Below are 23,680 nucleotides of genomic sequence, written 5' to 3' on the forward strand. Positions count from 1 at the left end.
GGCATCTTAAAACCATGTTTAAGTATTTAAAAACATTTCAAAAATATGTGTCTTGAGTCTATGCGCATTTCCACCATTTATTTTGAGTAGAAATAGTTTGAAGATGGTTAGGAAGACCCTAGACCCTTAGGAAGAAGTTGAGAAAAGACCCTCCCCTAACGGTCCAACCGCACCACTGCTGGCTTGACCGCTAGAGGCGTGCAGAGCCATTTTGGCCTCTGTCCCGAGACAGTCTGACCGCCCGAGCCTGCGGTATGACCGCTAGCATGCAGTGGCTTTCCACTTAAGCCACTGACCAGTCTCTCTCTCACTTACTTCTCACTCTCACTCACTCTCTTCACACGAACCGAGGGAGAGAAGGGAGAGGATGGCCCTGACAACCGGAGATCGACGGAAGAGGCTCCTCCGAGCTTCCCGAAGGCTTCCCCAAGCTCATCCCCTCCCCCTGTTTGCCAGAGGAGTTTCTACGTGCGTTCATTCACCTCAAGCCCATACACCACCCCAAAGCTAGATATCTAAATTAGAGCTTCCCCGGAGTGATTCCCTCCAATAGAAAACTTTTGTACACTAAGGTGAGATATCTCATACCGTTTTTCCGTCATACCCGAGCCCTAATCAGTTCCCATTCCGTTTAGACCTGATCTCCACCCTAGCCTAGATCCCATCCATAGAGCTTTCTAAGTTTGGCTCAGTGAATGTTGTCAAAATCACCCTAGAAGAACTCTACTAGTCTCCTAGAGCATTTTGATATCCTTCGTGGTTGAAAGCAATGCCGAAGCCTTCGTTGATGACCTCAACGAGGTGACACCGGCAGGGCCCAATGGTCCGACCACGATTATGGCTGGTCTAACCGCAACGATGGAACTTAGCCAATTAGCTTCAAGTTATACTCCATAGTCAGGAGTCAGACCACCGCTAGGGCCGGTCTAACCGCCCAGGAGTCCGGTCTGACCTCTAGAGCATGAAACTCTTTGCACGCCGACGGTCTGACCGTCACTTCTTTCGGTCTGACCACCAGCTATATAGTTCACTGTAGTCTTTAGTTGTCTAATTTGATGTTCAAACTTTTTGGATCTTTCGCAAATGCTTTTGAAACACAAAACTTTTCTTATCAAACATGTTGCATTCATTCCATTGTTCTTTCGTTTATTCGATACAATCGTGTTTTGTTTAGAGAGTGATGCATCGACTATCCAAGTGATCGAAGGTGGCACCTAACAATCGGAGTTTTGTGAGTGTTGTGCAGGAAATGTCAGGAAGACGCCGAAGTAGCAAGGCAAGTATCTAAGCATATTCCATTTTGTGCATGGTAGAACCTATGTTGATGCATTGCCTCTACCTTGAATTGTTGATGATCCATATCCTTGTAACCTAGGTTAACAATGTTGTTGTTGAATTTAAAAATTTTCTCCAATATGCTTAGCAATGCATAGGTCCTCAGTAGAAGTCGAGCGATGACTCAACCGTTGTTCGCAAGCTTAGGGATTGTTTATTGTTCGAAAGGATAATGAATAATATTGGGAAGTATGAGCTGTGAGAATGAGGCGAGATGTGGGTAGTGCTAGAGTTAGGTCGAGAGAGAAACTCGGATGCCATAGACCACTTATATCATTTAAGTATCGACCGTTGTTGCAATTGGCTCTAGCACTTACCGTACTAACCACAAATATGATTATGGGAAGAATGAGCCGAATACCTCGTGTAGTTGTGACCATTTGGCTTGCACGTCTCGAGTGTCATGGGCATAATAGGCTTGTAGGGGTATCTAGTTTGCTCTGAGAGTAGTTCTAGATGACCCCCACACCTAGAGATGTCTATTCAAACGGTTGTGGCTTACTTGAGAAAGGTTTACACGAGTACCCCTTGTGTAGGCCTGTGTGGTCATGCAAGCCGAATGGTCCTCGAGTCGTGTGGATAAAGATCTACCCCTGCATGGTGTAAGAATAATGCAAATTGTTGCGCTCTCGGTCATGAGCATACTTCTGTCCATTTGCAGCAGTTGTAGAGTACCAATGTGGGATGATAGAATAGTATGTTGAAAAATGGTTGGTGATGGCTATTGATGAGATAAGATGGTTCTGTTACAGATATGTTTGTGTTATGGGTTTCAGGATATAAGGGTATATGCGGTTAAGTGTAGATGCTCATAGTTTGTGTCAAAAATCGCTTCTGCATATGAATCTACTTAACCTTATAACCGATCCCTTGCTAACTCACCAAATGCATAATCCTTGGAGTCGGACTATTATATGTACCTATTATGTATTAAGTCTTGCAAGTAATTTCTTACTCACACTGCTTTACCGGTGCTACATGTGAGAAGGAGCTAGTATTTGATTACTTCACGCCCGCTGATGTAGGTGACAGGCAAGAGTAATGCAAACTACTCGAGTGACGAGGTTTTGGGGTGGTGCCTCAGGGAAAATGGCTCCACCCATCTTTTTTTTTTCATAGATTTTATTTTTCGCTGCATAGTATCTCTAGGTGGCTAAGAGGTGAAACTGTTATTTTATCCTCCTAGTGTTCGTGTGTTGTAAATTATTGTAAATGATAATCCTCTAAAGACTTGTAATATAATTTCATTACTCGCTCTTTATTAAGCTTTGTTGTGATGATATATGTTGGAAAAGTGTGTTCTGATCTTGAGAATAACACATATCAGGACTACCAGAATGGTATTCTGATTAATCATTGCGGTCATGATTATATAAATGATTGACTCAATGATTAATTAGAATACTATTTGAATAGTTTCCCACAACGGTCCTCCCTCTTCATCTATTCAAATGTGTTCAAGTTTCTCCCCTTAGTTCTCCACACTCATTGATTCCATAGCTGTCGAGTTCTACCAACCCAGCTCTTCATCTCCCCTAGTTATCACCCTTTCTTCATTGACACCAGTGGTGTTAGGACCAGCTTCATCTTGCACAACATGTACATCAACCACCTCCCTATTGTATGCTTGAGCAAGTACAATAATAGGCCACTCTTGTTCGGTCGTCACCTCCACATACCTCTTCCAACTCGATGTCACATTTAGCAAAATCAACTCCTGCAAAAAAAAAAACCTTCATTTGCTCTTGTTATCCCTCTGAACACTGGCTGAAATCTAGATAGATCAACCCCTTCTGAACCCAGAACAACCTTCCATTCTCCATAAAAAATTGATACATTGACCTGTCTGACATACCTGCCCAAAAACCAGCATAGCATCTACCATTATTTCCGTCTACAAAAATATTATTCTATATTGAAACAATAACATTGGTTAACTTAAAAACCTATCAATTTACAAACAAATTTTAGATCAATACTACAACTACAGAACTATCATAATCTATAACTAATTCAGTTTTAGATCCACACTAAACACTACGCTACTCATCTAATCCTAGGTTAGATGGCTATCGTACCAAGGTGTTGATTTACATAACACTACTACGACTAAAAATCTACCATAATCTATATCTAAATCTACAACTTCTAAGGCTTTGTTTTTCTCCGGCAAGCTGCTAGGGAAGCATTTATTCCCTTCATGCCTCTAGAACCTTCTACAAAGCTTTGCTTCTTGTAGAAGCTAGTCGCAAGAATTCGCTATGCTAGGTTCATTCCATTTATCTATCAACGATTTAAACACGAAATGTGCTACTTCTAATGTCAAGTCGTAGTGGTCAACATGGAAGAAACAAATGTAATTTACATCTCTAAACACTACGTTACTCATCTAATCCTAGGTCAAATAGTTAACTTACCATGTTTAACAAAAAAAAAACTTATAACTAACATAATTTCAAAATTTTATCATAAAGACGACATGGCACAGCGGCGCACCATAACCCCCTCCACTCTCCTCTCCTTCCCTCCATTCTCCTCTCCTCCCTTTCTCTCTCTTTTTTTCTGAATCAAAAGGACATTCTTAACCTTTTTTAGCTTATATAGGCGAGGGACAGTCTCCCTAATTTTGGGCAACAAGTGAGCACATCGATCCCGTCGCTCAATAGGTAGGAGATTTATCTAAATCTCGCATGCCATTCGAGCTACAGGGCCTGCCATCGCACACCATGTCGTTGCTGCCCAATGATCAAGAGATTTATTTAAATCACGCCTGACGTCCGGGCAACAAGCCTCTCTAGTAGCAAATGGTGCTACGTGCACCTCGCTTCTGCCATCGTGGCAAGCCATGTTAGCTTTTGTCGCTAGCATGTTAGGTGATTCAAAATCTCACCCAAGCAATGGGCGATTTATACTTGTCATGACCCTACCGGCCAATGATTTCTTTATTAACCACCCATTGTTAGGGTGACCTATGAATGTTGCCCAGACATTGGGCGACAAGCATTTATTTTTGTAAATTTTGAAAACAGATGCCTATTCTTGTTTTAATAAAAAGAAAATATATTTAAAAATATCGTCTTTCAATCCTATAGGTAACACACTACCCAGAAGCTCTGGATAGGGTGCTTTGAGATCTATGCAAGGCACGAGCTTACAACCACAATTCGGTTATGAAGCGGATGAATTCGTGTGTGGGTCAAATGTGCAAGCGTGGGTAGGACCGATGATAGTCTTCAGTTGGGTGAGGTGTGTGGAAACTAGTTGGAATCTCTAACTTCAAATGTATTTTTCTCTCAAACCGTAAGCCTGTTTTCAAATCCATTTGAAATATCATGTTGTTTATAATTAATGCAACAAAATGGGATCCAATATGAATATATTCTGATTTTTCAAAAATCAATATTTTGAATATACTAATTCAACATTTTTAATGTAGTGTTTCAACATTTTTCACATAAAATGTTGAACTAGTGTTTCAAAATTGTTGTGCTAGGTTTTTTAAAATGTTGAATCAAATGTTTCAGAATATTGAGCCAATGCATTCAAAATGTTGAACCATTTTTTTTAAAAATGTTGAGCTAGCTTTTGCAAAATATTGAATCAAGTTTTTCAAAATGTTGAACTATTTTTTTAAGACATTGAATGCATATAAGAAGCACAACTAGTAAACCAAAAAGAAAAAAGAAAAATGGTAATAAATATTAAAAAAGAAAAAAGAAAAACTTACCGTGTTGGTAGGCCACTGTGATGGGCCATATGGGCTATCCTACACGAAGCAAAGTGTTGGACCCTCCAAACCACTCGGACGTCAAGGGTTAGCCACACTACGATTTCCCCAAGAATCCTCTTCCGCGCGTGAGCCCTCGTGACTTCGCTCACGAGCGCCCCACGGACCGGGTCTCGCATTGATCGGCCACAGCCTGCGCTGCTGGGCCGCGCGTGTCGAGGCCGGCTGGGGCTTTTAGTCCGGACCGATTTTTAAGTTTTTGGGTTTTCTTATTTAATTTTTTGAACAGAACTTTATGTTTATATTTCGTGCTGAAAATTTTGTTCAAAAAGTTTGTGTTGGAATTTTGTTGAGAAAGGTTTGTGTTGAAAATTTTGTCGGTAACCTTTTTCTAAAAAAATTCTTGGTAACTTTTCTCGGTAGCTTTTTTCTCAATATTTTTTTTCAAAACTTTTCTTGATAATTTTTCTCAAAACTTTTTTAGCCAATATTTTTCTTTGGTAATTTTTCCGAGCTAATTTTTTTCTTAGTTGAAGGGGAAGAGCACTTTTTCCGGGCCGAGGCAGTTGGCTCAAGCGAGCACGGTAAGATGGGCCGGAAGCTCGGGGCAGTCGCGGCCCAAGTTGGCGCTATGCGGCTCGGCTAGGTTAGAGCAGATCATGCCACCTCGTTGAGTGAGCGTGAAACATGAGTTGCGTTGCTGGCGCGCGAAATAGAAGTGTCCCGATTTTCCCTTTACAGAATTCATAGATGGTGGTAATAGTGCTAACACGTGAAACATTCAGTCTTAATCAACATATCTCTGGGTTACCGTGTGACCATTAAATTATTCGAAATGATTCTATCTCTCGAGTCAAATGTGACCATTATTAAATAAAAGAATGACTGACCTCGCCACCAACTAAACAAATTAAGCAAAATTTCTAATGTAAGGACAAACATGTGTGCCACTAGTTGCTTAGGGACTGTTTATTTGGACTGCTTCCAGCTTCTTTGAAAAACTACAATTTTAGTTTTTTTTAAAAAAACTGCTTTTAGATTTTAGCTGTTGAATTTTACAATAATTTTTAGCTTCTCATCACACTACTTCTCAGAAAAACTACTCTCAGCTTTTAATTCATTTCCTCATAAGCACCCTTCTGACTTCTTCATAAATCACTTTTTAGCAAACCCGTTTATTTAGACTTCTGAGCTTCTGACAAAAGCGGAAGTTAGAAACAGGCTGAAACAAACAGACCCTTAGTACTATAATAGTATTAGGGAATGTTGTATAGTGTTACAGTGGATAATTTTTTAAGTATCTGTGGGAGACGATCTTACCTGGGTTCGGATGCAGTATTGAATCCTCTCATTCTTGTTTTTCAACTTAGATTTTTAAAAAATTAGTGTTAAGAAATAAGCTTCTAATATATAGTGTCTATATGTTATTTTTTTAATCTGCAAGATAATTAATATTTGCATGTAGTATGATTAAAATTATCTTTTAGTCATATGCCCAATTGTGTTGTTTTACAGAGAGATGAGGGGTAAGTAATACTTATGTCATAAAGGATATAGATGATCAAATATAGAGGGAGAGAGAATACAAGGAAGAAACTGTAGTATGTCAATACGATATCTTACGTTTTGGATAGCTCAATTAGCTATTTTTTTAATAAAAAATAAACTTCATCTCTCTTCCTTTTAAATAGCTTATCCTATCAGATTTTTATTTACGCAGATACCTAATTAATATTAAAAACTAGTTATATTGAAATATTAGGAGAAACCTCGAGGACTTTTCTAGCTTCTGAGTTGTTCCAAGCCATGACACGGTTGGGGAGGTAAGAGAAGATTCTTGCATCCGGCTAAGTTTAAAAGCTCCTGTGCTATTTCATAGTTTATCATCCAATAACTTTATATATTTCTGGTATATCAATAGTACGTAGATTGGCACGTAGAATTAGGCTCCTCATAACGATAAGATATCAGAGATTAACCAGCTATCCAGTAGCATATTCTAGATTCATCCAAATGTTCCTATGTTTTTTACTATATGCTAACGTTAGCTGGGACACGAAAAGCCCAGAAAGGCGGGCAAAGAGTTTACTTTATTACTACTTGTTTAAAGAATGGTGGGTCCTACAAGAGAGGTAGCACACTGCACGAATTAGGTGTGGCAGTTCTAGCCTCCCACACCCCTGCTGGAAAAAGCAATTATGTTCCCGAGAACCTCCGTGGTCCATATCTTGTCAGTACATTTTTAATTAAGATTAGTACCAGATAGGTCCTGCTTTTTTATTAAGAATAGTATTATTATTTTTTAACTACGTCATAGCAGATAGGATAAGGTATAAAGGAGGTGAGTAGGTGATGGAGTAGGTGGAGACTAAGTAGAGAAGAGAGATGTAATTTTGAATTTTTAATCACAGTCAGGTTCTAACGCAAGGAACGAAGAGGTGAAAAATGTGGATCTGGTGCTTTCATGTATCCAAACCGGATCACGTTATTAGGCAGTCTACTTTTAAATTTTAAACTATAACCATGACAGGTCATACCACTTATGCCTTTATTGGTCTTTTTCTCCACTAGTACTATATAACTTATGATATAATGACATATGTAATGTATTTTTCTCATACAGATTAGATAATCTTTTAAATTTTGAACCCTTTATCACCGGAGAGAGCTATGTTTTAGTACAGAGAATTGTGCCATTGAGCATATCAAAGCTAATATCATAAAAAATGTCTAGGTACATAATAAATAGTAACATTGAGCATGTCGAAACTTGTATTACGAAAATGTTCAGGTACAAAATCATGGTATTGGACATGTCCAAACTTGTATAGTTTGATAAGTGTACTCTTCTTTATAGTATATAATAAGAATAATTCTATCTTTATTTATTCATTTCAAATTCTTTATAGTTGCTCTCTATATTTATTTTCTTACATGTAATACTTTGAACATGTATGTACACATATGTAATTCTTTATAGTTATTCTCTATAAATGTATGTGGGTATTTTTCTATATGTACACACATGTAATTGTCAAAATACATGTGTTTAGTACATTCAGATATTTGGTTATAAAAATCCTATATATACTATACATTGTAATTATTTATAGTTATTCTCTATAAATACATGCGAGTATTTTTCTGTATGTACACACATGTAATTGTCAAAATACATGTGTTTAGTACATTCAGATATTTGGTTATACAAATTCTATATATACTATACATTGTAATATCTGAATGCTCAAAAGTGGATCAAATACAATTTGTACCGCTAGGAAACTAAAAGCCTCATTGTATCCATTAACATATAACCCATTATTGATTTTTTTTTATCACATGGGTTTTTAAATTCAAATCGTTCTGATACATGATGCATGAACACTTGGTTTTACACGTACACGGGACATGACATATGAAAACTTTGAATACATAATACTAATATGCCTTGCATTATTTAAATTCAAAGAAATGAGATATGTACCACCTATTGATATTTAAAGAAATGGGTCATGCACCACCTATGTACTAGTTCCACCTAGATGCCCCTCTATCTATACTTATAAAACAACAAAAACTTATTAAATCAGTAAATATCAGAAGCTTATACCACTTAGGTACCATTAGGAACAAGTTACACCTGATCCAAATCAAGCACTAACATTAAGAGAAGAAAATGAGACTAATATGTATTGATCATAATCATAACAAATAAGATCGTACATGTAGCGAAGTTAGCTGAACCTGAATGCTCAAAAGTGGAACAAACACAATTATAACACTAGAAAACTAAAAGTCTCGTTATTTTTATTAACACATATCTTATTATTGATATTTTTTGTCACATGAGTTTTTAAATTTAAGTCATTCTAGTACATGATGCATGAACACTTGGTTTCACCCGTACACGGTATATAGTGTATGAAGACTTCCAATACATAATATTAATGTCTTGCATTATTGAAATTTGAAGAAATAAGACATGTACAACCTATTAAAATTTAAAGAAATGAGTCATGTACCACCAATATACCAGTTCCACCTAGATGCACCTCTATCTATACTTATAAAAAATACAAAACTTATTAAATCAGTGCATATCAAGAACTTATACCGCCTAAGTATTATTAGGAACAAGGTACACATAACCAAATCGAACACTAACATGAAGAGAAGAAAATGAGACATATATGTATTGATCATAACCATAGCAAACAATGTTGTACATGTAACGAAGTTAGCTGAAGCTAAATGCTCAAAAGTAGAACAAACACAATTGTACCACTAAAAAACTAAAAGCCTCATTAAACATTATTGATATTTTTTTGTCACGTGAGTTTTTTTAATTTAAGTCGTTCTAACACATGAGGCATGAAGACTTGGTTTTTTCACGTACACGGTACATGGTGCATGAAGACTTTCAATACATAATATTAATATGTCTTCATTATTGAAATTTGAAGAAATAAGACATATACCACCTATTTAAATTTAACGAAATAAGTCATGTACCACATATGTACCAACTTCACCTAAGTGCTCCTCTATCTATACTTATAAAAATCAACAATTTTCTGCAATAGCATCACCAGTGCAGTCATTAAATTACACAAAAATCAATAAATTTTTTCAAACATCACCCGTACAGTCCATGTATCATCATGTACGGACCTGTACTAATGAAAATTACACTAAAAAGTTTCAAAATAAGAACAGTTTTCTCCACAACCTCACAAATTTAATCATGTACACACCATACAACCGAAAAACAGAGGAACATGAACAAACTAGATTTCTATAGAGTTCGAATAAATACACGACACATGAGAACATGAACTAAAGGATCTTGGTGTCCTGAGTAGAGAAGACTTGGTCGCTGTTCATGAACTTGATGACGGAGTATACGTACAGGAAGCTGTCCGGGTGGACCAGTGACTGCTTTCACAACGGATATCTCCTGGAATCTCATCCAGTACGTAGTAGGCATGCATAAATGGAAACTTGGCACTGATGAACATGACTACACGCCCATATATAAACATGATAAAAAAGCTAGCAGAAAGTTGCCTATGAAAAAGTCCAATCCTAGATCCCCAGCTATGGTTACCAAGTGAGGGACCCATCATAGTCCCCACCTATAGTTCACAAGAAGTTTTTTCTCCATTTTTTTTTGGAAAAAAGCAATAGGAGAATCTCCTACTGTGTATAAACATTTATATTTTATAGAAAAGAAAGATAAAAGTTACAATCAATCCCTCCTCCATCAATCAGGTAGAGTGAAACAAGTTTGAACAAAGCGCGAATCAGAGCAGCATCAATTGCCGCCCAAGAACAACAAGAAGCAGCTCAGAGATAGCGCAGTGGAGGGAGGTGGTGCCGCTTCAGTGGTTGATGTCGACAGGCAGGAGGGACAATGGCAGGCGAAGTGCGGCGAGGCTCCCGTAGGTGGTGGCGACCAACAGCGGGGTCCCGTGCTCCAGGACCTTTCGGTGGCCGTACCAGAGGCCAGGCTCCTCTGTCATGGCCGGCATCGCATGCTCCAGCGAGTGGCACAACTCCATGTCGTCGTCCACGGCAAGTGGAGGCAGCTATGGTGGAGCAGCTTGCCATGCTGCAGGCCATCTTCATGGATTTAGTCGAAGTGGAACCAGCAACCATAGATTCAATCATCATGGTGAAGGAGCTCGTTGTGGGGGAAATCGTTGTGGTGAAGGATCTCTCCGTGGATCTCCTGTTCCACATGGATCCAGCGAGGAGGCAGCGGATCCGTCCCTCATGAGGCCATCCCACACATATCTGATGAGAGGAGGCGCAGATCCGGCGATGGGAGGAGTGGATCCGTCCATCATGAGGCCGTCCAGCAAGGATCCGGTGAGGGGAGGGTATGGATCCAACCGCCTTTAGGCCGTTCCGCACGATTCTGGCAAGGCACATCATGAGGGGAGGGGTGGATCCGGCAGCTTGCACCAGCGAGGCACGTCGCCATTGTCGTCCACCCGCCGCGGTGTTGTCGCATGGTCAGGGGCATCCTCCTGGCCTCTGCCACCGTGCATGGCAGAGGGGAGCCTCCTGACCTCCGCTGCCGCGCACGGTGTACCTCAGCCCCAGCGCACCTCTGCTTGCACGGTTCTGTACCAGTTCGCTGGTGGTGAGCTCAACACCATGGAGAGGAGAGCGAGAGCGTCGAAGGAGGTGAGAGGGAGGAGAGAGACGGTGGGGAAAATGAGTGAGAGGAGAGAGAGGTCCAGTCCCTTTATTCTGTACCCGGCCAGTATATGTACGGTAGGTCCCGCATATTAGTACAGATTAATGTGTGTATTTATTTTCTTCTGACACTTGACTCACATCTTAGTATAGCTCAGGACGGATAGGATACCGGCTGTAGCGAAAATGGTCTTATTAGGTTATGATTGTGATTTTGGTGATTAATAACAACATAATCAATGAGACTAATATGTTTGTCAAGTATATGCTTTAGTAGGTCTTGTGGATGCAACAAAAGAGAAGTCACCAAAGCCGGAGCAAAGAGAGGAATGAATTGGACTTGTTCCATGAATTATGATGTGATCAAATGGGATAGATTTCTGTATAATCTTGTAGATATCTTCACAAACTTTCTATAGAGTCAAAGATCATCAAAATCGGAGTTCGGAGCGAAAAGTTATGTCCAAAATACATAACTCTGTTCTGTTAAAATTTGCCTGACCGGATAGTCCGATGCTCACATAAAAATTAGTCTGGTGCTACATAGGATAATCCGGTGAGAACAATAAAAAATAGTCCGGTGTTCACAGAAAATTTGAAGCGGAGTCTTTTGCCTTACCGGATGATCCCGTGTTCACAAAATGAACCCACCGAACTATTATTTCAAGAGAGCACCAAAATGAATATATACACATAGGATAATCCGGTGCATTTTTTCGGTGTTTAATAAGTTATCACATGATAATCTGTGTTCACAGAGGCTTGAGTGGGGTTCCAACGGCTAGTTTGTGAGAGTGTACTCATAGAATGGTCTGGTGTTAGTACTATTGTTCTCACCGGATCATCCAGTGTTAACAGTTTTTTAAACCGTTAGGTTAACGGTTAGTGCGCGAGTTTAAGGCTATAAATACTCCTTCACTTAGTCATTTTAGCGTGCTGGAGTCCTGAGAAGTGCATATACACCTGAGAAGACATCCAAGCCATCAAAATGTTTAAAGTGATCATCCAAAACGATTAAGCATAAGATTAGTGAGTGATTAGTGCTTATAGGCTTAGAGAGTGAGTTGCTAGGTGATTAATGCCTAGAGAGTGGATGAATGAGTGATCTAACAGTGTACCTCTTGGTATGCTGGCACCTTGGAATCTTGTTTACTCGCCGGTAAGTTTGTTGACCCTCTGACTTGGTGTGTAGCGGTAGCAAGGTGATTGTACGGGGACACGAAGACCATTGCTTTTGTGGTTCAAGCTCCGAAGTGATCACGGTAGCGAGGAACCGGAAGAGAGTCTACGCTGAGACCTTGCCTTGGTGGCTTGGTGGCTCGTCCAGGTGGAGACATTGTCTTTGTGATTTGGTGGTTCAAAGACCGTGATCGGTGCTGACCGGAAGCATATCTTTTGTGGAGCTCCAACGTGAATTAGAAGTGGTATTCATACCATCGATACCATGGGAAAAAAAAATTATTATACCGAGTTTGCTCTCTCTACCTTATTTACGTTTCCGTATTTACTTATTTGCAATTTAACTTCTTAGATAGGTTGTAAGTGCTTTGATCGGTAGAATAGATACACTAGATAAACCTATAGCATATTTAGATAAAAATTAATATAAATTTATCTTATACTATTTAGAGTCGAAATAGTTTTAAATATTCTAATTCATTTCGCTGTTAGAACGTCATGGATCTCTCCACCTCTGCTCATGCCAATAGCAAACAATGCACATCCAAATTCCACCGGAAAAATACAAACAAGCAACGGCGATGCACATCCTTTCAGCCATCCCCCTCTCTCACACCTTGCTAAAACAAACAATTTATAATGACGCAATTACAATCTCCTATAGCATCTCCAATTATTGATGCATCCCTTTAATCAATTAATGTAGATATTTGTGAGTTGTAATCGCTGCTGTCAGGCGTCTCTAACAATACCGGTTAGGTAGCTATAATATTATCCACATCAGATTTTTTTTCCTATGTGGAGAGAGTAGCGTGGATGGATAAAAGTCGGACTACTAATTATTAAGATAATCTACTTATTTAATCTATTGATCTTCAATCTATTACATGTGAGTATATATTAGTTTTATAGATAATGATATATTTAAGATATTATGAGTCTATAATATTATCTATTAGTATTATGTACATCTCTTACACATAATAGCTTTCTACATTGTTAGAGGAACTCTTATACTACTTGTAATAGATGATATCACACACATTTATTAGCTGTTATATATGATTTTCTGTTGATGTGACAAATAATTAAATAGAAGAGAGAAGAAAATTGTATCTCATATAAGATACAGCGGCATAAAATCCAACGGCTTGGTCCATCACCATAGACATAACATATGCAATAATTAATTATTTCAGGAGCTCATATGAAACAACAATACAATCATATGCATTGGAGGATTATGTCTACACATCAATTTAACGATCTCCTTATGACGCGACGGTCTTAGATATAACAACATGATATTATGCATTATGGGAATTATATAAACGTCTGTATCATAAAAAAATATATTTTTAGATTTTCTGAAGAACTATGCTCCGCCTGCTTGAAATTTGTGCGCATTCCCCGAGCAGAAAGCTCTTTGTGAGTTGTGGCTTTCCTTAAGGCGGGATTAACCTCTTGGATCTAGATCAAAAGTGGCAAGGGAATGTACAGAGCATAAGAATTGCAAGGACTCTTGCGCCAGATTAAAAAAAAAAGAATTGCAAGGACTCTTGTATCTAGTGTATTGGGACTCCAACGGCATGATGCATGATTCATGAAGATGTGTTTAAAAGATAGCATGAGCCATGAAAGTACGCATGTTCTGTCGGTTCATATATATGGTATGCTCCAATACAATACAATGCTGTAGTAGATGGATGGCGATGCACATTGTTGCGACATAAACAAGTAGAGCCATTCCAATTCCTGAGAAAATTCGGTTCCAGTCATCGTGTTGAACGTCTAAGGGTCTATTTGTTTGTATTTTTGTTTTTGATTTTTTTTTAAAAACTGTGTTTTTATTTTTTTTAAAAAATCTACTTTTAGATTTTAGCGGTGGGGTATTACAATAATTTTTTGGATTCTCAGCACACTATTTTTTTAAAAAAGTTACTCTCGACTAACTTCTCGGCTTCTAATTCATTTTCTCAGAAGTAGTTTTTTGACTTTTTCAGAAAACATTTTTCAGCAAATCCGTTTATTTGAATTTCTGATTTTTAAAGTTCTAATAAAAACAGAAACAAAAACAATCTAAACAAACAGATCTAAATCTGAAGCGAGCAGCTTCAAGATGTGTTCCAAATTTAGGAGTTCGGAGAAAGTCATACAAAGATCATATATGCGCACGGGAATGCTGGAGCTAAACGAAAGATCATACAAAGTCTCAAATTCATAAACTTCAAATTCTTCTTTTTTTTTAAAAAAATTCTTCTGGTCTTCCCTGCCCTCCCGGTGGGTCCCCCGGTCCGGCACCCTGCACCCTGGCAAAGGATCGGAACGTGATCCACACCACCACGCCAGCGTGGCTCGTCCCAACTGAAAGTACCAAACTACCCTTGGCTCGGTTCCCTGCAGATTTGCATGTGAGGTCAGACGGCAATAGTAAAATATGTCTTTGCTATAGTAAATTTACTGTTTATTAAAGTTACGTTTGTTTCCGTTAGAGATTCTGAAAATCAGTTTACAGAAGTTGGATTGTGAAAAGCTAGATCGTAAAAAGTTGAATTGTGAAAAAAATTAGATTGTAGATTTAAAAAACTTTGATGGACAATTTAGTAAAATGAACTTTCACAATCTATCAAAAGCTAAGAAAAATCAGCTTCTCATATTCCTACAATCCAACCAGCAGATTTTAAAAAGCTATAAACAAAAGCTGTTTATTTGTTTCAGCTTCGGATTGTAAAAGCTGAAAGCCACAATCCGAAGCTGAAACAAACAGGGTCTAAATGCTGTTTATATTTATAGTTTATAGTGTTATTGTACTATTGAATCTTATGAGTCCGTTCCATATCTAGCGTCCAACATATGTTTGAAATTATGCTACAGTACCTAATTTATCGGAATGTATGGTTTATCCAAATCCCTTATTGCCGAGAGGGAAAATTACTAAAATTTCAGTAGACCATCGGAATGTATGGTTTATCTATTTATTTATATTAAAATTTATATAGTCTATGTTGAAAGAAAATTTTCTATCTTAGAAATAAAATTTTTACAGATAGACGTATGGTTTATCATCATCGTCATTTACGTTAAAATTTTAAAAAATTAAATAAAAAATTTATAAGATAGATAAATCATAATTAATGGTGATAAAAGGAATTGATAAATATTAGGTAAAAAATATACGGTAGTACCATGCCGAGTTGTATTTTCGTCTCTCCCCTTCCCTTCCGCCACCCGATAAATAACCGCCGCCACTCCCCCGACCCTTCTGCGAGGCGGATGCTATTTTGCCGCGTGCCACACCACGACGCGACGCCCTCGTCGACAACTCGTGAGTCGTCAAGTCTCCTCTCCTCCCCTCTCTCGGGTTGGGTCTCGACGCCGCCGCCGCGGCAAACGGAGAGCTCCCTCCCCACTCGCCTCCGCTGCTCGACTTCTCCTCGACGCACGGCGCCTGAGCGAGAGGTCACGACCTCTCTGGCCTAGAGGTACGCACCTGCACCTGCGCCCTCTCTCTCTCTCTCTCTCTCGATTGGATTGATCGATGGAACCAGAAAACCCAATCCGTGACACTGAGCAATGGCGGCCGCGGTACGGATCGAGTATTAGTTTTTTTCTTCTTTTTTTCGCTCAGCGCGGTCGATCAACGCCGCCGCCCCCGACCACCGAGCGGCACGCGATCAATGGGGCGATGCGCGCCGCGGGCTCCATTTTCCAGATAGGATCCCCCCTTCTTCCTCCCCCCTATTTCTCTGGAATTTTGTTGGATGAATTGTTGGGGAGTGACGGCTGCGGTTGGGGTGACACGGATCAAAACGAATCTCTATTCTTTTGACCCCGACAATTATATAGCACAAGATAGACAAATCAGGGGTCGCTTTCTCCGCTTTAAGAAAGTCAGGGATCGCCTTGTTCGTTTCTGCGTTGGGTTTATTCATCTGGACCGCGATTCCATTGGTCTTTAGGTGGCTGTGTTATCGTCAGTCCTACCCTCTTGTCCGCACGCGCCGTGATTGATTCGATCAATCGGTACTTGTCCGCGCGCGCCGTGATTGATCCGATCAATCGGTAGGGCCGATTCCTTCCTATCTATCATTATGCTGTTCGGTGACTTTGGCTTCGTTGTCCCGAGATATGTCAATGCTTCTATGATTCTTCCTTGGTGGTGTCTGCAAGTACCACCTGGTTGATTCCAGAAGACGCCTTGTGGTTTCCATGTTCTTCTGTTGAGCTGAGTTAGGTTGTGAAAATCTTGGGTTGCAGAAACACCGTTGTCGCTGAATACTGAGTTTGAGTAGTTTAGTTCTTTTGTGCTTTTGGGATAGCAGATATCTTCTTTTGTTTGCAGATTGGTATTGATCTTGTGCATGCCCAATTAGTGACATTACAATGCTTGTCTTTGAGGTTCAGTTGTGGTGAATTTTTTGATAGAATGTTATCCTTGACGCTCCACTCTTATTGACGCCATATATGAGCATTCCCTGTTCTTGGTCAGGTAGCTAATTTGCTTCTTTGAATTTTCTTACACATGCTCGAATTTTCAGTTGGTTTGTGGTCATGCGTGAACTGACTGTTTAGTTATGTTTCTTTGGATTCCTTAATGCCTTGGTGTGACTTATCGGTTAGTTTTGTAGTCCCTGAAGAAATTATCATTCTGCAACCAGAATGATGTTGTTCTAATGCTAGCTCTCTATTTCATTAATTTGATCTTGATGTTGCCAACGAGTATGTGCTACAGGTGTGCATTTGTATGAACTGTAATTATATTTTCTGTTGATGCTGAGCTTGCCGAATCTCTGTTGAATTTTACTCTGTCAATTGTGGTGTTAATGATTTTTCTTTGTGTAAGTATGTGTCTTTATATAAGTTCAATATTTCGTGCTAGTAATAGCCTTAGTCATGTATGGACGATCTTCATTAAATATTGATATTTAGAGATTTTTACGCAACTTTAATTATATGGAGTTTCTGCTTCAGTTGTTTCTTCCGCACTTGTTTCTAGCAGGAAATATGAGTAACAACTAACAAGTTTTCTTGTAGCACATGACATTTCTGTACTGCATCTATCATTATCGGCATACTTGTGTATTGACTTGGATGTTTTTTCAGATGGACGGCCATAATTCACCACATCCTCAGATTGCTGAAGTGAAAATGGACATCTCACCATCAGCTTCTGGAGCAGCGGGGAACAAAATCTGCAGAGGTGCTGCCTGCGATTTCTCTGACTCCAGTAATGCCTCAAAAGATGCAAAGGAGAGATTCGCATCCATGAGGAAGCTCATAATTGCTGTAATCCTTTGCGTTATATTCATGACGGTGGAAGTGGTTGGAGGCATCAAAGCAAACAGTCTTGCAATTTTAACTGATGCAGCCCATCTCCTGTCGGATGTTGCAGCTTTTGCCATATCATTATTCTCTCTTTGGGCAGCTGGATGGGAAGCGACACCACAGCAGTCATATGGATTTTTTCGTATAGAAATTCTCGGTGCATTGGTTTCAATTCAGCTCATATGGCTGCTTGCTGGCATACTCGTGTATGAGGCTATTGTGAGGCTCATTAAAGACAGTGGCGAGGTGCAGGGCTCCCTAATGTTTGCTGTATCAGCTTTTGGATTGTTTGTCAACATCATAATGGCTGTATTGCTTGGCCATGACCATGGGCACGGACATGGACATGGACATGGACATGGCCATTCACATGATCATAGCCATGATGATTCAGATGATGACCACTCCCACCATGAAGAACAAGAGCAGGGCCACGTGCATCACCACGAGCACAGCCATGGCAGCTCTATTACTGTCACAACTCATCACCACCACCATTCAGGTGCTGGACAACATCATGGTGCCGAGGAACCATTGCTTAAGCATGAAGCTGGTTGCGAGAGTACCCAGTCTGGTGCCAAAGCTGCTAAGAAGCCTCGACGCAATATCAATGTACACAGTGCTTATCTGCACGTGCTTGGGGACTCCATCCAGAGCATTGGTGTGATGATCGGAGGTGCTGTCATCTGGTACAAGCCTGAGTGGAAGATCATTGATCTCATCTGCACCCTCATCTTCTCTGTGATTGTACTGTTTACCACAATCAGGATGCTGCGCAACATACTTGAAGTTCTGATGGAGAGCACACCGCGTGAGATCGATGCCACCAGGCTCGAGAGGGGGCTCTGCGAGATGGAAGGTGTGGTTGCCGTCCACGAGCTGCATATCTGGGCCATCACAGTGGGGAAGGTGCTCCTGGCGTGCCATGTGACGATCACGCAGGAAGCCGATGCTGATGAGATACTTGACAAGGTCATCTGTTACATCAAGACGGAGTACAACATCAGCCATGTGACCATCCAGATCGAGCGCCAGTAGGCTTAATCTCAGGCTGTTGGGGGATAAGAAGCGTCACGTCTTCACTGCTTATCCTGTTGGTGTGGTTAATAATTGTTTTTTGCACTTGGGAAGGCGTCAGCCAGTCATCAGAGCGTCAATATGCTTGCAGGTTCATCTAGATGCTAATTCTGATGATGGATAGTATCGTCTACTTATCATTACTAGTCTATTAGGTGAACGATTCAGTTATTCAGGTGGTGTAGTCATCAGTCAGTGCATTCACATGGATGCGATTTTCGGACGTGTTGTTAGCGCCTTGGGGGTTCATCGAACTTCATCTGTTAGTGTTAGCACACTGTGTCATCACTTTTATGTAAGACGTTTTCTGGCGTGGAAGATGTGACGAGGGCTCCTGCTTGGCCTATTACCGTTTGTTTTGAGCTTGATTGCTGCTACAACTGAATGGAGGAACGCAGCTTCTCCCGGTTGACTTGTGCATTTTTTGTTGCAATGCATTTTGTTTTGCAGTATATCTGCGATGAAAATCATTGATGGCCAGTTCTTTATTTTAGTAAAGTCACTCGGTTACTCGTGCATGAATGAAAACTAGTATTCGTCAGTTTAATCTCTGAACATGGCTTGAAGCTTCTTCCGGAATGCCGGGAGGACTCTTTTTACCTGCTTTGAAATATAACTAGAAAGGTTTCGTGCCTTCAATTGCATCTGCTGTGTCTGTCCTGTAAACATACTGAAAGCCTTTGGCGGGCCGTTCAAATCAATTGGATCTGTAAGCTTCAATAGCATGGTGAATATGTTCACTACTGCTAGTCTGTGGTGTATTGGAAATTAAGGGATTCTCTTTGTTTTTCACAATTCTCGAACCTGCTAGTGGTACGATGGTCGAAGCAAACGACATGCTTATAGGTCAATAATACTCACACATGCCTGCGATAGGCATTATAGTCTCGCATTATTACAACACAGAACTGATCAGGTAGATGCACAAATGTGGCCTTTCGCTAGTGAATTGAGATGGACCGAACCATATATAGCAGACTGCTCCACGGAGAGGACGCGACCATGTGTCCTGCCCACAGAGCAGAGGTGCACTGGGCATCCAACGAGGGTAAGCACATGGTAAAGGTGTCGTGAAGCTATCAGGTGTTGGCTCCTCCACGTCGGCGAATGCCAGTCCACCGTCCTCTGTTGAAAAAAGGACGCTGGGCATGGGCTGATGGAGGCCATCAGCATCATGATGATGGAGGCCAGCTCGCTCCATTCACATCCGTCTCCGACGAGTACACGCGAGCAGGCGCGACGTGTCTGGCGTCAGGAGCCCACCTAGTGACGACGAAGGCGACACGGAAGGGGGCCGCGGAGAGCACCGCCGCGTTGAAGAGGTCGTCGACCCTGGGCGGGGGCGAGGGATAATTTGTCGGTCCATGTACATGCATGCATGGGGCAAAACATTCCGCACCATCTGATGTTATTTTGCATTTCTGTAGTAATGGACGCGGCTTAATTCAACTGGTGAGGGACCAAGAAATGGTGTTTCAAGCTAGGATCACTTTTTATCACCTCTTCAAACTACAGTACCTAGTTACAATTTATTTTAGTCTATAAGTATTAAACACTCTCTAATCTTATATTTAATTGACTTAGATAATCACTTTAAGTACTTTGATGGTTTCAATATCTTCTCAAGCGTATATTAGTGAAAGGATCGAATGATCAAAGAGATGAGATGAATTGGGTAATTAAAAACTTATATCGAAATTTAGAACAAATAGTAACCTTAGCTTAAAAAAAAAGAAAATACGACTACACGAATAAACTAGAAGAGAGCAACAAAACAAGCAAGCAAAGATGGTAAGAAGATGCGGAATTTGAAAGCTTGTAAGAATGTAAATGCTCAAATTAAATTGCGGAATAGTAAAGAGATGGATAAGAAAATACGAATTTTTTTCCGAGGTATCGAGGAATTGACACTCCCCCTAGTCCTCGATGGAGCATCCACCAAGGATATCACTCCCCTTTAAGTCATCAAGACTCAAATGCTCCCTCATGATTATCATTTCATCTCCGAATTAACAGACATCAAATCAAGTACATAGCTCTTCCTGAGGCTCCCACAAAAACTCCAAGAGCTCACCAAGAACACCTCCAATCACCAAGACCGGCTAGGTATTGCCAAACACCAAAAGTAACAAGCCAATAGTTTCACTTGACCAAGATCAAGCCTAGACTACAACTAGATACACATTTGCTACTCTCCAAGCACTAATAAAGTCTTTAATCTTCAATTAGGGACTTGAAAATCAACTCAAATGCTCTCTCTTGCTTCTTGATGACACACACAGTGTCTGAGCTTCTCTGGGTCGCTACCAAGCCAAATGAAACCAAGTGGAGAGGTATTTATAAGCTGGAGATCTAAATTATAGCCGTTGCCTGACCACACACTTTTTCTGTTAATACCGGATGATCCAGTGAGTATCTCTTTACTCACACTGGACAATCCGGTGAGTACAAACATCTATTTCCACTGTGCCAGCTGTCATTAGCCATTACTGCTGATAAATGGTCCGATGACATCATCCGATGAACAACTATTTGACACCGGACCATCCTGTGAGTACAAGCCAGCTAAACTGCCCGTTGTAACCCTCTTTGGAAAATATGCTCCGCTGTACACACTTGTCCATCACCGGACTATCCGGTGAGTAGAACTCCTTCAAACCAACTGAAGCAGCCCTCTCTGGAAAAATTTCTTCGGTGTTAATTCCTTGCCTTCACCGGACCATTCGGTGAGTAAAGTTTCTTCTGCCAAAAGAAATTGTTCTTTACATGAATTGGTCCGGTGTACACACCATGAACACCGGACCATCCAGTGAACTGAGCTTCAAACTTCTTCTCTTGGAATCGCCTCTGGAATAATTAGTCCGGTGCAGTCATCATTGCATCACCGAATAATCCAGTGAGTTAAACTTCGTTGATTCCTGTGCAATTCCACTTCTACTGAAATTGGTCTGGTGCACGTTCCACACTAACGCCAGGCTATCCGGTGTAACACTTCTAACAGTTTTGGGCACATGTCACAAAAAAATCATCCGATGATCCATCAACTTATACATTAGATCATCCTGTGTATTCAACTACTTTCTGTCTTGCTAAACAAATAAAGCTCTGTTAGTTTCCTTCTTCAGACACCGGATCATCCAGTAAGTTAAATTTTTTCTGTGCTCGTCCAATTCAAACTTTCTTGAGCTTTAACTTCTCGATATCTCAACTGTGAGTTTCTATGAGCTACCTAGTGCTAGAATTTCATAAGTGTACATCAAACCAAATATAGACTCACTAGGTCAAACTACTACTCTTAGCTCCTCTTTATAGTATGGTCAAAAGATCAAAGAAAAATGACATATACTACTCTAAGTGTCCTTCATCTCCTTTGTTATACTTAGAACTAGAATATCCTTAATCTTGATGCATATGTCATTTGATCATCCACAAAAAATGCCTTAGGGACCAAGAATACCCAATTATCATTGTGAACTAAATTTTTGATACCCTTCGAAACAAATTGTTAGTCGCAATAATACAATTATCATTAATCACCAAAACACTTACCACTTACATAAGGGCCGAGATGCTACAATGAGCTTCCTCTAGACTCCAACAATATGCCCGCCATTAAATGACTAAGTGGAGGGGTATTTATAGCATTAAACCCGCTAACTAGCTGTTTTCCAAATAGTCTAGAAAAGTTGTTAACACTGGATGATACGGTGAGAACAATAATACTAACACTGGATCATCCGGTGAGTACAAACTCAGAAACTAGCTGTTGAAACTCCACTCATAGCCTCTGTGAACGACGGACACTCTGGTGTGCCTTCAAATTCATCATCGAACCATTCGGTGAGTTATCTCGAGACAGCCGAGGCTTTGCAGTCTCTCTGTGTAAAATACTCTGGTGCATTCATCCGTTGTTCATTCCATTCATACCGGATCATCCGGTGAGTTGAATCTTCTCTTCTTTTCTCTGTAAATGCTCCAGTGCAACTATCTCTGTATTCACTGGACTATCCGGTGAGTTGATCTTCATTCTTCAACACTTGCAATCGCCTCTACCAGAAATGCTCCTGTGCCATACTCCAGTGTGCACAAACCAAGAACCGGACCTTTCGATGGGTTGATCTTCAATTTTCTGCACTCGCATTCTTCTCTGCAAGAAATTCTCTGGTGTTCCCCAATGCAGATCACCAAACTATTCAATGAGGTCATCAGGCTTCTCCCCCTTTGTCAGAAATACTCCAGTGAGTTCAACACATAGAGCACTGGACTATCCGGTGAGGCTATCAACCTCTGTGCACAATACTTTGGTGAGTGCAAACTCCTTTGCACCGGACCTTCCGGTGAGGTCAATTTTCCTGTGACTTCTTCAATTCAATCAAACTTTGTCCTGGCTACGGTGGCTTCTTGATGTATTGTATCCATGATACCTACTAACATATATTCTTGACAAGCATGTTAGGTCCAACGTCTATGTTGCCATTAATCACCAAAATCACAATCATGACCTAATATGCCTATTTTTGCTACAACCTGTGACCACCGTGGCTGCCATGGCCCCCCTTCCGTGTGGCCTTTATCTTCACTGCCTAGGCTCCTGATACTAGATACGTCATGTTTGCTCGCGTCTACTCGTCGCGATGTTGGCATCTCTTCCTCCTTAGAGGATGCACAATGCAAATAAATTTTGTAGTATATTTTCTGCATTTTGTAGTGTATTTTAGGTCCTATCTCTCATATTTCATTGATTCGACCCTCCTATAGCCCAATTAAAACCCATTTAGCTTCATCAGACTCCTCTAAATTTTGGCTCCACCACTAGATGCCATATTTGTG

The 23,680-nt window shown here is 40.3% G+C and overlaps 1 protein-coding gene across 5 annotated transcripts; it reads left to right on the forward strand.

The window, feature by feature from the left end:
- The first annotated feature begins 15,709 nt into the window (after positions 1 to 15,709).
- On the forward strand, positions 15,710 to 19,204 carry LOC133928364 (metal tolerance protein 1). Of its 5 annotated transcripts, none has more exons than XM_062374660.1 (2): positions 15,710 to 15,930; positions 17,552 to 19,204. In XM_062374660.1, exon 2 carries the CDS (start codon positions 17,552 to 17,554, stop codon positions 18,809 to 18,811), a length of 1,260 nt encoding a protein of 419 aa, XP_062230644.1. In that variant the 5' UTR covers positions 15,710 to 15,930; the 3' UTR covers positions 18,812 to 19,204. The 5 variants fall into 5 exon arrangements, with proteins under 5 accessions (XP_062230644.1, XP_062230647.1, XP_062230645.1 ...); XM_062374663.1 differs by lacking the exon at positions 15,710 to 15,930 and adding an exon at positions 16,199 to 16,510; XM_062374661.1 differs by lacking the exon at positions 15,710 to 15,930 and adding an exon at positions 16,517 to 16,682.
- The last annotated feature ends 4,476 nt before the right edge of the window (positions 19,205 to 23,680 follow it).

The sequence above is a fragment of the Phragmites australis genome, chromosome 9 (assembly GCF_958298935.1).
Source record: "Phragmites australis chromosome 9, lpPhrAust1.1, whole genome shotgun sequence".
In the NCBI taxonomy this organism is placed as follows: Eukaryota; Viridiplantae; Streptophyta; class Magnoliopsida; order Poales; family Poaceae; genus Phragmites; species Phragmites australis.

What these genes read in the sequence shown, in the direction of transcription:
- LOC133928364 (XM_062374660.1), top strand. Translation starts at nt 17,552, where the DNA reads ATGGACGGCCATAATTCACCACATCCTCAGATTGCTGAAGTGAAAATG.